Genomic DNA, 14,867 nt, shown 5'->3' on the forward strand with positions numbered 1-14,867 from the left:
TTCAGCCACAAGTCTTTGTATTTTATTTTTATTTAAAATAAAAAGTCACACAAATGATAAAATATTTTGTTTTGGCCGTTTGGCTCCCTCCGCCAAATTGACACTTTATAAAAACCTTCTGTACTTTTTTCCCCCTCCCTCTCTCCCTCTCTACTACCTCCAAGATGGTAGGAAAGTTGTTGTTTTGGAGGGCAGAGGAGCCGCTCTCTGATGTTATGTCCTCTCGGTGCCTGTAGTGGTGCTGTAGGAGGCTGCTGGCTCTCTTCTTGAGCAGCCCCAGCAGCCCTGCCTTCTTTGCTGGAGAATATATTCAGGGATTCCCCTTAATAATCACCTACCCTCTGAGCACTTTGTAGTTTTAAAATAATAAAGAGCCCCCAAAGCTTTCTCCCCACAAAAAGCAGGATCTTCTCAGAGACAGGGGGGCAGCAGCTCCTCAGCACAGAGCCCGAGCACATTCCCAGTCCCTCTGCTGGGGAGGAAACTCTGATCTGTCAGCCCAACAGAGGGAAAGGGGGGAGAGGAGAGAGAGGAGGGAAAAAAAAGCAGCTGGAAAGGTAAGCCAGGCCCGGCCTGCATCCCCGGGCTCGCGTAGCGCGGCAGGCGGTGCGGAGGGTGCAGGGCGGGCGGGGAGGTGGGCTACGCGAGGCCGGGGATCGGCCGGGGCGGCGTAGGCCGCGGCGGGGGGTGCGGGGAGCCAGGGGGCTTTTTGAGCCTTTCGGGCGCCGGGAGGAGTGCCGGAGGGTGGTGAGACGGCCGCCGGAGCCCAGCGGGAGGGTCGGGGTGCGGCGCCTTTGCCCGGGAGGTGAAGGGCGGCGGGGTGAACGGGGCGGGGGGGCGCTAGGCCTCGGCGCGGCGCGGCCCGGCCGCTCCGCTCCCCGCCCCGCCGGGCCCCCCGCGCCGGGCCCCGGGCCCAGAGCGGGCCGAGCCCCGCCGCCGCCGGGGCCGGACGGTCGGGGGGAGGCGGCGGGGGCGCCGCGGCCGGGGCTGCTCCCCCCACCCCCCAACACCCCGCGCGGGCCGAGGGGGCCGCGGGACGGGGGGGCTGGGAGCGGCATTAATTTGCCGAAATGACTTTTAATGAGCGGCGGGGGGGGCGCACCCCCTCCCCCAGCCCGATGCGGGGCCGTAGCGGCGGAGGCGGTGCCGGTCCCGCGGGGCTGCGCCGGCCGCGGCCTGGAAAGTTTCGCGGCGTTTTTGGGGTGCCTTGCCCCCCCCCACCGCCGCCGCCCACCCTCCGCCCGCGGCTGCGGGGCCGGTGCCGGCAGGGCGGGGGCACCCCGGGATGTGGCCGCGGCCCCCCCGCCCGTCCTGTGCCCCCTTGCCTCCCCCCCCCTCCGGTGACCCCCTCCGGCCGGGCCGGCGGTGGGCGGATTCGCCGCACAACTTTTTGGGAGGGAGTGGGGGTGCGGAGATGCCCTCGCAGTGCCCCCCCCCACCCTACAAGCTGCCGGAACGTGTGGCCCCGGCCCGGCCCCCGGGGCCGGGGGCGAGGGGCAGGGGGTGTCCCGGCCGCACCTTCGCGCCCCGACACGTGTGGGGCCGGCGGCCGCCCGAGCCCCGCCGGGGCTGGGCAGGGGTCCCTCAGGCACCCGCACTGTCCCGGGACCCGCTGGCGTTATCGGGACATGGGCAGCAGCGCACTGGCCCCTCAGCCTGAGGAGGGAATCTCCTCAGCAGCCCCTACACAACCAGGGCTGTGTCTGGCCGTGAGCCCCGGCCCCTCTCATGTCCCCACTGGGGCACCTCGGCTGTCCCTGTGCGCCGGGGACCCGCTGGGCTTGGGGGGGTGTGTCTCTGTGAGGTGCTGCTGCCCCCCAGGACTGCAAATGAAAGGATCCTTTTTTTCAGGGAAAAGAACGTCTGGTAGTTGTGAAGTGAGTGCACTGGGAGACCCACCAACGCGCTTCACCCCGCACAGGTGAAACAGCTCCGGTTTCTAATGCGGGAGGTGGCGCGTTTTGGTCAAATGTTCCTTAATATGTCTTTTAGCTCAGAATGCTAATGGCTTTGTACAAGTAACCTCAAATGAATTTTAGAAATTGCAGTAACACTCACCTTAAGCCTTATACCATCTGATTAAAATACATAGATCTATAGTTAGTTCTAACTTTGTTACTCAACAACATATGATGAAGGTTTATTTTAAGGCCCTTTTCAGTTTTTGAGGATTGGGAGACTTAAAAATGAAATCGACAAAATTAGGGCAGTGCGTAGGTGAGTGCCCTGTCCTATTGACACACCTGTACAGGCAGTGTTTCATGCTAAGACCATCCCCACCACTGCTGATTGCTGAACTGGAGCGCTTGTGTTTTGTATGAAGCTGTCACTTACAAGCTGGCAATGTTCAGCCTTTTACATGAATTGTTTGTAATATATATGAAGATCAGACAAGTTTTATAAATCGTAAAGCTAAATTATCTCCAGAAGGCCACCCAAAATTTACTTACTGAGAGTTATTTTGATGTTCAGTATTTTTGTGATGAGTGGAATGAATTTGTACGTAGGGCCTGGTCCTACAGAAGTGCATATACTTTGTTCTCACAATATGGTAAATCATCAGGAGGTACAAATTTATTGTAATACTACACTGAAATTCCAATAGCTTATAACTGCTGAAAGACTGCTCTACGAGGAGCTCTACTGCTTTATTTATTGAGTATTCCTTCTGGAGCAAAAATAATATTTCTGTATTGTGTGAAAATAAGCTTGTTTGCCTTCATAGTATTGGGACTAAAAATAAGACTAAGGTATTTTGCTTAACCTCATATTCAAGGGCAGGTTATCTGTTATTTGAATGAATAAAAGACTTGGACTTTTTTTTTGTTCAAGTACAGATGCAAAGGGCGGTATGTTTAATCTCTGCTTTCTTTCAGGACCATGGTTTTGATATTTTGAGATAACATTTTTAAAGTGCATTTCTCCCATGTTGCAATGGCCTAAATATTCCATTTCTTGCTGCATCTGAAGGCTGCCTCTCTGCCTGCTCACCCTAACCCTAACCTGGGCCTGTTTAAAACTGTGTTGAAATAAGTGAGCATCTGTCTGTGAGGATGTGATTGCAGGACTGGGGCCTGAGACCTTCTGCTCAAATAGAGAATTCCTTGTTCAAAGACTTTCAAGATATGGAGCCCGTCTTGAACCTTAGGTCAGGAATACCGATGTCTAGAAAATTTTTTGAAACCTATAGGAATGTGCTCTTGGCAATAGTTATGAATCTTCCTACCTAAGATCTTTTCTCTTTAGAAATCCTTCGAAGTTTCTAAAATTCCTGGGGTCTTAAATATTTGGTTTTAGGCTTTGGGATATCTTTGTCAAGTTTTCTATAAGATACTATTTATCATTAGTGAATCAACTGAAATGAAAAGTTCATTTGTTGTAGGAAAACAAAAAGAAGAACCTGGTCAGTTTGGTAACAAAATGAGTTACTTTTCCACTTCTTAGTTATGTTTTCTCCTGTTGATTTGAACTAATTATAAGTCTCTTAAGTTCTCTAGTGGTTATTACTATTAGGAATAATACTTCAATTCTATATTTATTACATTATATTCTGGAACATAATCTGTATTACCAATGTTGCCTAAAATACTCTACTGCTTTTCTCTTAATATATCTGCAGTATAAACTGCCTTTTTCCAGAGTTGAAATAATAAGCTTTCTAAAAGGCAGAATGAGGGCAATGTTGCTTCTGTCTTCCTAGGTAGATCTTAACATATGAAAAAAGTAGTCCAAAATATGATTCCAGGTGGTAACTAAAAATATCTAGTAAGATCTTAACATGTTGAGTGCCTTGATCTGTCAGGTTACTTGCATGTATGTTGCAGTACCTGCACTTCACAGGTCTTCTTGAGTAAGGATTGTACTCTAGTTAATAAAAGCATTCTGTACAGGAACTCTTGTAGTTGGCTTTAGTTGCTTCCCAGTGTTCTCTGTCTCAGTATGAATGCTTTTACTGACAAAAAGACTCTTGTTTCCAGAATTACAGAAGTCTTGGTTTGGTAGTTGAGTATCGTAGAGAATTGAGCTGTTAAAAGACTAGAACTAAGCCAAAGTTATGGTTAGATCGCAGAAGGGGGACAGAGGTTACAACTTTGTAGTATTGATGTTGATCACAATTAGATGTGATGCAGAACAAAGCACTTCAAAGAGAGGTATTAGTTGCTATGAAACAGAAAAATTAATCTTTCTGCTTTTCTCTTAGAAATGTAATTTTTGCTAATACTGATTGGAAAAGTTTTGCTATAAGTCAGCTTTAAATGCATGTCTTTTTGTCATGAATTTTATGGTCTCTGTACATCTCTGAGTGGATTCCATGTTGCCAAACATCATACACTCTGTGTATTTTCTTAGTCTCAGCAAAAGGATCAGAGAGTGGCAATGCAAGTAATTGTTCCTTCTTGGTCAAGTTTAGGAATTGATAAAACTACCATTTATGCTGTTTGTGTTTGTGGAAAAGCTGAGGTTCTTATAGATCCACGTTCCACTTCTGGCCCCAAGTTAATGGTTTTGGAAGCATATGGAGAGGATTGTAGCTTGTCTATGAGATGCCATGAACACAGCAAGCAATTTAACATGAAATTTGTGCTAATATTAGCAAAAGCAAAGCAACACAGTTAAGACCTCTGTAGTCGTGGCTTTTGTTTGGATGCAGTGTGTGAAGCTCTGAGCTCAGTCCTCTTAATTATACATCTTTTAACCACCAGCATATAATTGCCTTGCAATTTACAATGCTTTTGGGGATTCCATTGCCTAAACGGGTCTTACGTACATTGAATGTTAAGTTCTGAGCATATGTTTAAGAATGTATCAACCCACATGATTTAAAATATTCTAATATTTTCGTCGCAGCATTTGCTTAAAATGACTGATTTGAGTTTTGAGGCTATAATGCTTTGGGCTTTCTCGTAGTGACTAAGCCATTAACTTCAATGCAGACTACAGATGATGTCAGGTACCAGATTTCTGTATGACATAATGCTGGTACTCAGGTATGGTATAGCAAAGATTGCCCCTAGAGTTTTCTGCTACACTGTTTTCTAGGCTCCCTGAAGAACTGTTTAAGTGTTTTGGAAAAGGGTATTTAGAGTGCAGACCTACAACTTTGTTGTCTTGGAGCTGATGTGCACTGCAAGGTAGCTGATTATGCCTGCTTGCTGGTACTAAAAGCAGCTGGGAGCTGGCTTCTTCCAGTGTGTGATAGCAGGTATTGGCAGTTGCACAGGTGTGTACCTGTGTGTATTGAAGTCTTTAATTTCTCTTTTTACGGTCATTTTGCAAACCTCCTTCTGTTTTGTGGACCACTAGTGGCTGCACTCAGCAGGACAAGTAGCTCTTCTCTAAGTGCTGGTGTCTCACAGTGTGGCCTTGCTCTGTGTCCTGCCTGTCCTTGCTGGGGTGCTAAGTTTGTTAGTATTCACATAGGGCTTTAGCCAGAGGGAGGAGATTTTCTTCCAGTCAGCTGCTCAAGAATAAAAAATGGGAGAAGGCGAGAAATTAATGCGTTATGAAATGACAAGTGTTAGTGGTAACCTCGTAAGAACATGAGAAATGCTCTGCTGGATCAGATCGGGTTGAATCCAACCTAATGTTCTCTCTTGGACAGTAGGAATAAGTGATGCTATTTAGGAAGAGCATGAAAGCCCAGCCACTTTTCTTCTCTTACTCCTCTGCCATCCATATTTGTTAAAGTGGTCATGCTAGCAGGTACATTGCTTATGTGCCCATTGTCTACAAACTTTCCTATTGTCTTTTTGAACCTGATGGTACTATCTGCTTCCATAGCCCCCTGTGACAGCAAGTTCCAGCAGTTTAATATGTTTTGAGTCAATCTCTTAGTAACTTCATCAAGCATCTCTAGTTCTAATATTGTGTGATATGGTATATGACCATTCTGTATTCACCTTATTTCCTACCATGATTTTTTAAACCTCAGTCATGTATTACATCATTTGGCAAGGACGCACATTTTTGGATTCTCTTCAGTTCTTTGCCCTGTTGCTTCTAGCTCAAAATCTTTTATTTAGAAGCAGTTGGTTAAGGCATGTCTAGGTTCCTCAAGAAGCAGCCTCTGGTTTCTCATTCATGGGTTGTGGCTAAAGCTAGTTTGAGCACATATGGGCATAACTTATGTTTCTGTTGAACCTTTCTACAGCTTTGGTGTAGAGTATAAGTGCAAATCCGAAACAGCTCCCGGAAAGTTTTGTATCCTGATATTTTTACAGTGAGTACAGCTGCTTAAGCATTTGATTTTTCCAGGGGAAGTCCATGTTTCCGTCATCTCTTACTGAATCCTGTGGGACAAAAATAATTTCTCCCCCACCCACTATTTAGCTAAGTGTAGTTTCAGTTCTCTTCAGTTAAGTGACATGTGCGTATTCCATGTTCGTGCTACTTTTTATGTAGCAGCAAAAAGCTCTGTTAAGAACTCCTGTATATTGTTAAAAATAAAACACTGCATCAGATTAAATCAGAATGAATAGATTTAAATGTCTTCATTATTTTTATATATGTGTGTTTATATATACATAAACACACGCTTACATGATATGCTATGGAAGTAAAAAAAAAAAGCTCTTTTTAGATTAAGTACAACTTCAGTCTCTGATCCTGGCAGTGTATCCGCATAGTGACATGTCTTTTGGGGAGTCTCTGTAGGGATCTACCAATAACGATATAATTGCAAGTTTGGGAAAGTTGCTGTGGATTTTTTTTAATGTAACAATGTCTTCTAGATATATTAGCTTTCTTGTTCATTGCACTGTAGTTGCACTAGTTGATTCCTATCAGGATTTTTAACATGGTTATATTTGCATGAGCTTCTCTTAGTATATGTATCGACCCAAAAATTCATGTTCATGGTCATTGGTTTCCCTGGGGATTATTCTCAGTATTTTTGCTTGAACATTTTATATGGCATTGTAGTTATGCCCTGTATCTTTCAGACAAGTAAGAAGTAAAATACCATGCCTGCCCTAACACAGTCAAGTTAAAGGCAAAAATAAGACATAATTATGAGTTAAATCCAAAATTAAGACTGCAGCCACAAGAATAAATCTAGGATTATAGTGGCTGGGAACTGTGGAGCACTTTCTTTACAGAAGCTTAACAGAGGCACACAAGGTATGCATTTCTTGCTGTTTACTTTGGAACCATCCTGAGGAACTCTTTTTCTTTGGTCTGTTGCTTTGATAATCTTCAGAAAAGAAATATTGCTGGGTTGTGCGAAAGTGAGAAGGTCATTGATCTGTCAGAAACTCTGCAAAGCATGATAGTAGTAGCTTGAATGAAGGTTGTAAATAAACCAGAAAGAAATAGAGAGCAGCGTGTGAATCACCCCAGCTGCAAGATGCACTTGGTCTTTCAAGTTTTACATCCTGTCCGGTACGCCACCAAATGCAAGCTTTGGTTAACTATTGAGAGAAGCAAACTCCAGAGTAAAAGGCTTTCTGTCAGCATTGTTGCATGTGTGAGATGCAATTAGTTAAGACTCATTTGATTACTTTTGCTGCCATAGTAATGAAGAAGTCTGTCTCAATCATGTGGGATCCAAACCTGGATCACAACTCCTGTATGGGTCATGTCCCCATAGCGTTTATGTTTTTCATTCGTGTCATTGCTGAATAATACTGAAGTGTATGTCAGTACCTGCCTGAGCACAGGTGTCTGAAAGGATTATTTGGTCCTTAACATGCTAAAGAAGAGAGAGTTCCCTCTTCCCATTCTGTATTTTTGAAGGGCACAGTCAACAATGAGCTTTCTTGTTCTTGACTGATGTGTTGTGGAAAGACATACTCCAGTGATCGGTTTCAAATATGTATAGTATGTGCTTCCATGCATTGAGAAAAGATGGGAAAGGTGATTGGAACTGGACTAGGTGTCTGTGCTTGTGTTGTGGCTACCTGGTGTAAACAAAGCAGAAGGCCCCTGCCTCTGGGGTGCATGCTTGCATGTGTGCTTGGAAAGGGAAAATGTGTATCAAGAGGAAATACAAAGTTATCCTCATTATTGTCTGAAATGATAAATCAGGTCACTTGTGGTAGTTAAATTTTGTAGCCCATGTCTCCATTCTTTATGCTGTATATGCTGCACGTGCGTGTATACAGCTCTTTCAAGAATTTTTTACCATGTTTCTAAATCTTAAAGTGTCCTTCTGCTTCTACAGCTAGATATATGCTAATGAAAGGCCAGTTTTATGCAGTTTACTCTTAGATGTGTGATAGGGTGTTTTGTTTTGCCCTAGTGACTTAAAGTTGCTTTTCTAGATCCCCCAGAGCCATTGTGTTTGTCATTTTCTCAAGGCACTTTTATACAGCAGAAGGTGAAGGCTTGTACCTTTACAAGAGGAAAGTGCATCTTTCCTACAAAGTCTGTGTAGGCTTCCTCCTTCCAATCGTGTTCTTGCCATTTTGGGCCTTGGGAACGAGTGAGTTCACTGACATGGTATTCTGTACATTTGTCACATGCCTCTAATTTATTATGTATTTCCTGAATATCCCCTCTATGAACATTCCTTTCCTTGGTGTATAACACATATGAAACTGAACTGAGTACTGAATACACCATGTTTAAAAGAGTTCGTTCCAGTGCTTCAGGATGGCCTTTCTGAATAAAGGCTGCCTTAAGCTTAGTGTAGCAGAGTAGCTGCAAAATATATATAATGTTAATTTTATTTGGAGCTACTTTGAGATGGTTTGGGTGTTTTGTTTGTTTGGGTTTTTTTAAAAAAATATGATTGCTGAAGACCTCCATAGTGTTAGGAACTGAAAAAGTACCTTATGATTGCATGGATTTGCACTGTAGGAGTGTATTTTAGGGGGGAAAACCCTCAGCCTCTTGTGGATGTTTCTGCCCTCCTGGCATTGATGGGAGTACAGCCTCTGATATTAATACCTGCTTTCCCTAAAATAAGCGCAGTGAGGTAGGACAAGCACTAAAGAACCGTGATGACCTCAGGAAGGACTGTGTATTGATGCTTGCAGAAACTGTAAGCAGATACAAGAACTAGAGACTGATCATCAAATATGATAAAGGAAGCTTTTTTTAAAAAGAAAACTTTGTTGCACTGACTGATTAAATAATTTTGCAGAGCAAAGACAGTCACTGGTGGTTTTGTAAGTACAGATACTTAAAGTAAAACCTCTGCAGTCAAATGGGTTGATCATCTTTCAACTTGATTTCTGAAAGCAAGTGATCTAATCTGACATTTAACCTTTTTCAACTTGTAGCTTCTAATCTCTTTCTGGTAGATGAGTGAAGTTTTGTTTGGGAGGTTTAAGTGTGGTGGCAGTAGAGTTTTCTTTTCCCCAGTAATTTCCCCCAGTTTTCCAAAGATCTGTAACTACTAATTGAAAACTGTTGGGCTAGTGGATTTGGCTTATTGGATGCTAGCTGAACCACAGGTTTGGTGACTACATCTGCCTACTGAGCACTAGCAATACACGTTTTACTCTGACTGACATTGACCTTTTTGATATTTTCCTTAGACAATCTGCTTCATCTTGGTTCATCATCATTCCAGGATAGTGGTGTCCTTGGGGCTCTCTCTTGACATTGATATGGTACAGAAGATTTAAAATCAGGTATTGTTTTGGGTCCTTCTTTCCTGCCAAAATGGAACATGCAGTCTAGAACTGAATGCATTTCTTCTTTCCTTATGTGATTTGTCTTAACGTTTTGGTTCTTTCAGCTGATGTTCACAAGGAATAGAGTCACGTGATGTATGAAGGCAAACACATACACTTCTCTGAGGTTGACAATAAGCCCTTGTGCTCATATAGCCCCAAACTGTGCAAGCAGAGGCGACTTAACGGCTACGCCTTCTGTATCAGACACGTTCTGGAGGACAAGACTGCCCCCTTCAAGCAATGTGAATATGTGGCCAAGTATAACAGCCAACGCTGCACCAACCCTATCCCCAAATCTGAGGACCGTAGGTGAGTTGTGGTTATCTCTCTGCAAAGTGGGAAGTGGCTGGGATGTTGGCACGAGTTTTCTTTTAAGTTGCTGCTGGCTTCAGGATGAGGGTGGAACTGGCTTGAGCGAATTGTATTCCAGGATGTTCCTTTGAGGATTTTGTTTTAAGACCAGTAAACTTTATTTTATTTTCTGTGGGAGTCAAGTAACTCGGAAGGGGGCAGTAACTTAGTCCCAAGGAAGTTTAAGAGAGAGTTCATTGCTTTTCTCAAATTCACCATAAACTGTGGATCAAACCACAATATCAGCTGTTCTGACTAATTTGCTTTGTCAGTCACAATACCTGCTCTTAAAAAGGCCTGCTTGTTTAGCCAGGAGTGCCAAAAGCACGCTTCCATCTGCTTTTGCAGGACAAACAGTTGAAAATGCATATCTTCTGGGCACAGGGAACAGTGACACATAGAGACAAATCCACAATTACAATTCAGTGTTTGTGATTTGGTACCAATCTGTAGTGTTGTATTACTGGAATAAAATAAATATTACTTGATAACAGATGAACCAGCTGGGAAAGTGCTGTCCACTCCCTTTCTTCTTTGCTTCCCTCCTTTCTCTCACCCTCCTTGCCCAAATGAAGATGCCCAAGGTGTCCAGGTATTAAATGCCTTGCAAGAGATAGTGCTTGAAGTTGTTGAGAACTGGAATTCAAACTAGATTTCCTGAATTGCAGCCCATACTGTAGCCACAAGGGCATTCTTCCTTGCTTTTTAAGGCTTCCTGAACACTAGTCTCATTGGTGCTGCTGGGGCTGAAATAGCAGAATTTGTCTGATCTTGTCTGACAGCTATATATGACTTTATTTCTTTGGAGTTGTCATTGCAAGGTTTGCCAGTAATACAGTATTTAATTAACGTCTGTGTTAACTATGTGAGGCTTGTTCAACTAGAAATGCTTTTTAAACCTAAAATATAAACAAAATATGCCAAAAAAAGTCAAACCACTATTCACTGACCTTTCACATTATTAGCTGCCATTCACTAACCTTTTGCATTATTAGCAGTGTTCCCACTGTGCCCTACAATATAACTTCCTTCTTAGCTCACAGCTCCCTCTCTTGTCTGAAACAACAGTTGGACTGTGCTCTAAATTAACTTGCACTTCACCTGCCATTTCAGTTGAGGAGACTGATGAAGTGAGAAAAAAAACATGAATGTTTGTCAAAAGCTGTAGGGCAAATGCTCAAATGGCACAAGATGAATAACTTTAAGCTGTAATTTGACAGTCGGTGAGTGTTTCTTTGCTACTGTACAATTGAGGCTCTTTGGAAATAAGCTCGCAGGAATGATCATGGAAATGGTTAGCACAAATGGTATGCTGTAATTTCAGATGCAAGAGCTGACTGAGCCAGAGTTGCTGTTTACCAGGGGTCATACTTGAAAACAATAGAAGTAATAGTACTTAATGGCACTTCTTTATGTCTCATATGTTCCCATGGAATTTGCGATTTTTCTTTACACCTTGAATTGAGTTCACACTTTGTTCTTTTTGATTTTTCTCAAGTTAAAGTGAAGTGTGGTCATGACATCTGGTGTATGTTATATTAGAATAATTCAATTGCATGTCGAGTGTCACATTACAGTACTTGAAGAGGACAGCAGGTGTCTGAAGGAGAAAATAAACTTTTAATTTCAAATGAGAGGATGTGATAGTTTGAAAGAATATTTTAAAAGACTGCTTCTCAGGGCAGAGTTTAGTTTTAACAATAAAATTTAATGAATGCTAGTGATAAGACTGTGGCTCCTCTGAACTTTTTTTTTTGGCAGGCAAACCTGTATCTGTTTCTTAGGAGACTTTCTTCACACTCTGTTCAATATAAAGATGTTTGCTGTGTCTGAGTTCTTCACTCATAGCTTTTAATTTTTTGTATACAAAATTACTGTCAGATGGTCATTTTGTCACAGTTTTACACATGTAACTGTACATGATCAGAAGCAGGCTGTATGATGCTCTGACAGCTATCTTCTTTTTATACTTTTAAAGATTATAAAAAAAAAGTCAAGAAGATGCATGCATTATATGCCAAAAGCTTCATAGTCTGTCCACAGATAATTAAAAAGAATTATCACTTGACCCTGACAAATGAGATGCTACCAGCCACAAAGATGTTTAATATTGTGCCACATTATTAGATTTCTTATTAACCGTTAATGTTAATAGATCTACAAATTAGATCTATTAATAGTGTGACTTCAATGCCTTATTTGAAGTCTAGTTTCTCTATTCACTATCTTGGTTTTTTTTAAAGAACATATATATGGGAAGATACAGACATAGATTTTGTATTTGTATTTTCTCTGAATACATCTCCTAATTCTTTCTTAGCCAAATACAGACATACATAATGAAGTTCAACTTAATTTTTAAATATAGGGTTATTACAATTTAGTTGGGTTAAACACCATTTTAAATCTCCTCTTTCAAGACAATCTTTAAATATTTTGTTAATATGCAAGCTGTTCCCCAGTTTATTGGATCTTAAGTACGTGATGGAAATCAATACCAGTCTGGGATGTACTGAGAAGCAGAATGCAACTGTAGGTAGAAAAACTCACTGTCTGAATTCTTGTCCTCCTAGTGGATGAGGGAAACTGTCCAACTGAAGCCTTCAGAGCCCATCACATTTTGTGTGCTTCACATTTTGATAATTTTAATGGATATCAACCCACTGCTCTTACCATATGTGTGGACTTCACTTGATCTCACTTGCACACAAAAAATGCTTTTGGCACTGAGTAGGGAGGGGGACAAAAAATTGTATTAGATACTCAATGTGATACTGTCAGCTGAGAATAACTCACAGACAGGTTACAGAGGTGACAAACTCAGACACTAAGACAGGCATATCAGAATTGGCTGTTATAGGCCCAGCTTGACTCTAATGGGTTTCATGCTCAGAGCTATGTGAAAAGCGTTGTGCTACTTGCAGGTGCTGTGCTAGTCTTCCCAGTAATCTGACTTCCATGGAGCATGAACTATTAATGCAGACTCTGCAGTACTGGATAAAATCAGAGCCAGTTGGGTCCAGGGCCAACTAAAAAGCCATCCTGGAAACTGAAGGATGGGGAACTGGGTGTGCTTGCCCCCCTGGCTCTGTGTGGGACCAGCTAGAGCCTGACAAGGTCAAGGTTGAGTTGGTGCTAATCTACTATGTCTAGCCTAGCCAAAACTGCTTGTGTGTAGTCTTCTTTACCCAGAGGAAATTGAAGTGCCCTTCCTGGCTTCTTCCTGCTCCTGTTAGTCCAAGATGTTACTGTGTCAGTTATGCTGGAAGACAGTTGATAGAGCCTTAAAGCACAGAGCCAAGTCGTTGTATACTGGAGTCTGCAAGTGCATGTGATCTGTATGTTGTAGCCTGACATCTATGGGTTTGTGTCCAGTTGGCTCTCAGTGGTGCAGTATGGTCAGTTTAAGAGCCAAAGCTTTATTCTCTGCCATATAAAAATTATTGTATTAGAGTTAAATGAACAAGCCAAAGCCTGAATAGCCTAAAACTCAGAGAATGTTAGCAAGCTTATTACCTTTTCATAGCTTTATTCACCTTTTCTATTTTTTCTTGTTTGTACAATGAAAACAGACTATCCAGTTTCATATCAGCAAAAGCACAAGATGACAATATTTAAGTTTTGAACAATATAAGAGAAGCATTCACATTGAGCAAAACACTTTTTATTGGCATAAGAGGGAAAAGAATTCCCTGGTGTTTGTTTTGTCTATTGTTTTTTTCTCCTGTCATACTAAAAGTGCTGTTGTAACTGATACCAGTCTTGTTCAAACAAAATATTTTAAAAGTGCATAATTTTAAACATGGAAACAGTGCTTGTTGACTTTAAGGGAAGCTTTATTGAGCCCTCATTATATAATTTTATTTTTAGAAATGTGTCTCTCAGTATGAATTTACAGTATTCTAGTGTGTTCTAATAAGGACTCCACAAATTGCTGGCTTTCAGTTTGCCTCATCTAGCTTTATTTATTACTTACAACATAATATAATCAAGAAATTATTTAGACTGTAATAAGTAGCAGTACTTTTCAAACTTTTCTGATTTGTGAACCCTTATGAGTGTGGAACCCTCAAGAGGCTGTATATATGGAGATCATTAAAGAGCGTATATGAATTTGATTTCTCTTTTTTACCTTTTAAGGACTCTTCAGAAGCTTCTCACACATTGCTTCTTTAGAGATGGGCCAACAGTTTGAAAGTCACTAAGCTGAAGTGTTAAACCTTTTGTGATGTTTGGTTTGGGCTTTTTTTTTTTTCTCCATAAAGACCAGGAATAAATTTTTAACCTATTTGTTCCACAAAACTTACTTTTCTCAGGTTTGTATTGATCAGATTTTAAAGAATACCTTCATGGCTATTTCCTTATTCATAAATACTTGGATGTAGACATCACTTTTTCCTTATATCTTTGTTTTCATCTATAAGCTGCAGGTTATAGATGGGATTCTGCAAGGGCAGAATTCTGATGGCTGGTAGCATTCTACAGAGGCAGGAGTGCCTGCCTGTGGGAAACAGGAAAAGAATCAGATCATGATTCTTACATTTCTATCACCTGCTTGTTTTAATCAGATAAAGGTTAATTTTTTACTTTTTATTATGTTACCTGTGGACATAAATAGTGATTTTTTTTAAAAAACTTCCATGACAAATTCTCAAAAACTTTTTTTAATAACATGGCTTCAAAAGTCTTTCATATTAGAACTTAAAATCTATGTTTGTGGATTGTATGTATACATATTCTTGGCATTGTGTAAATATTTTCTAGCAGGAGAGAATTTGTTTTTATAACTAGATTTTTATTTGCAAATAATGACCCTTTGCAGCAGATATCTAGTGAGATTGTCCTTATAAGAAACTGCTCTCCCTACTACAGTGGAATTCATAATAATAATGT

The 14,867-nt window shown here is 41.7% G+C and overlaps 1 protein-coding gene across 7 annotated transcripts in view; it reads left to right on the plus strand.

Annotated features, from left to right (window-relative positions):
* The window catches only part of INO80D (INO80 complex subunit D), a 42,081-nt gene continuing 27,214 nt past the window's right edge, over window positions 1-14,867 (plus strand). For 2 of the 7 annotated variants that reach the window (XM_017838041.1, XM_017838097.1), the window contains exons 1-4: window positions 1-557; window positions 1,852-1,921; window positions 9,483-9,578; window positions 9,686-9,932. In XM_017838041.1, the coding sequence (XP_017693530.1) occupies window positions 9,715-9,932 (218 nt within the window). In that variant the 5' untranslated portion in view covers window positions 1-557; window positions 1,852-1,921; window positions 9,483-9,578; window positions 9,686-9,714. The other 5 variants (XM_017838077.1, XM_017838050.1, XM_017838059.1 and 2 more) reach the window with 5 other exon arrangements.

Source organism: Lepidothrix coronata, unplaced genomic scaffold (genome assembly GCF_001604755.1).
Source record: "Lepidothrix coronata isolate B3197 unplaced genomic scaffold, Lepidothrix_coronata-1.0 Scaffold7, whole genome shotgun sequence".
Classification (NCBI taxonomy): domain Eukaryota; kingdom Metazoa; phylum Chordata; class Aves; order Passeriformes; family Pipridae; genus Lepidothrix; species Lepidothrix coronata.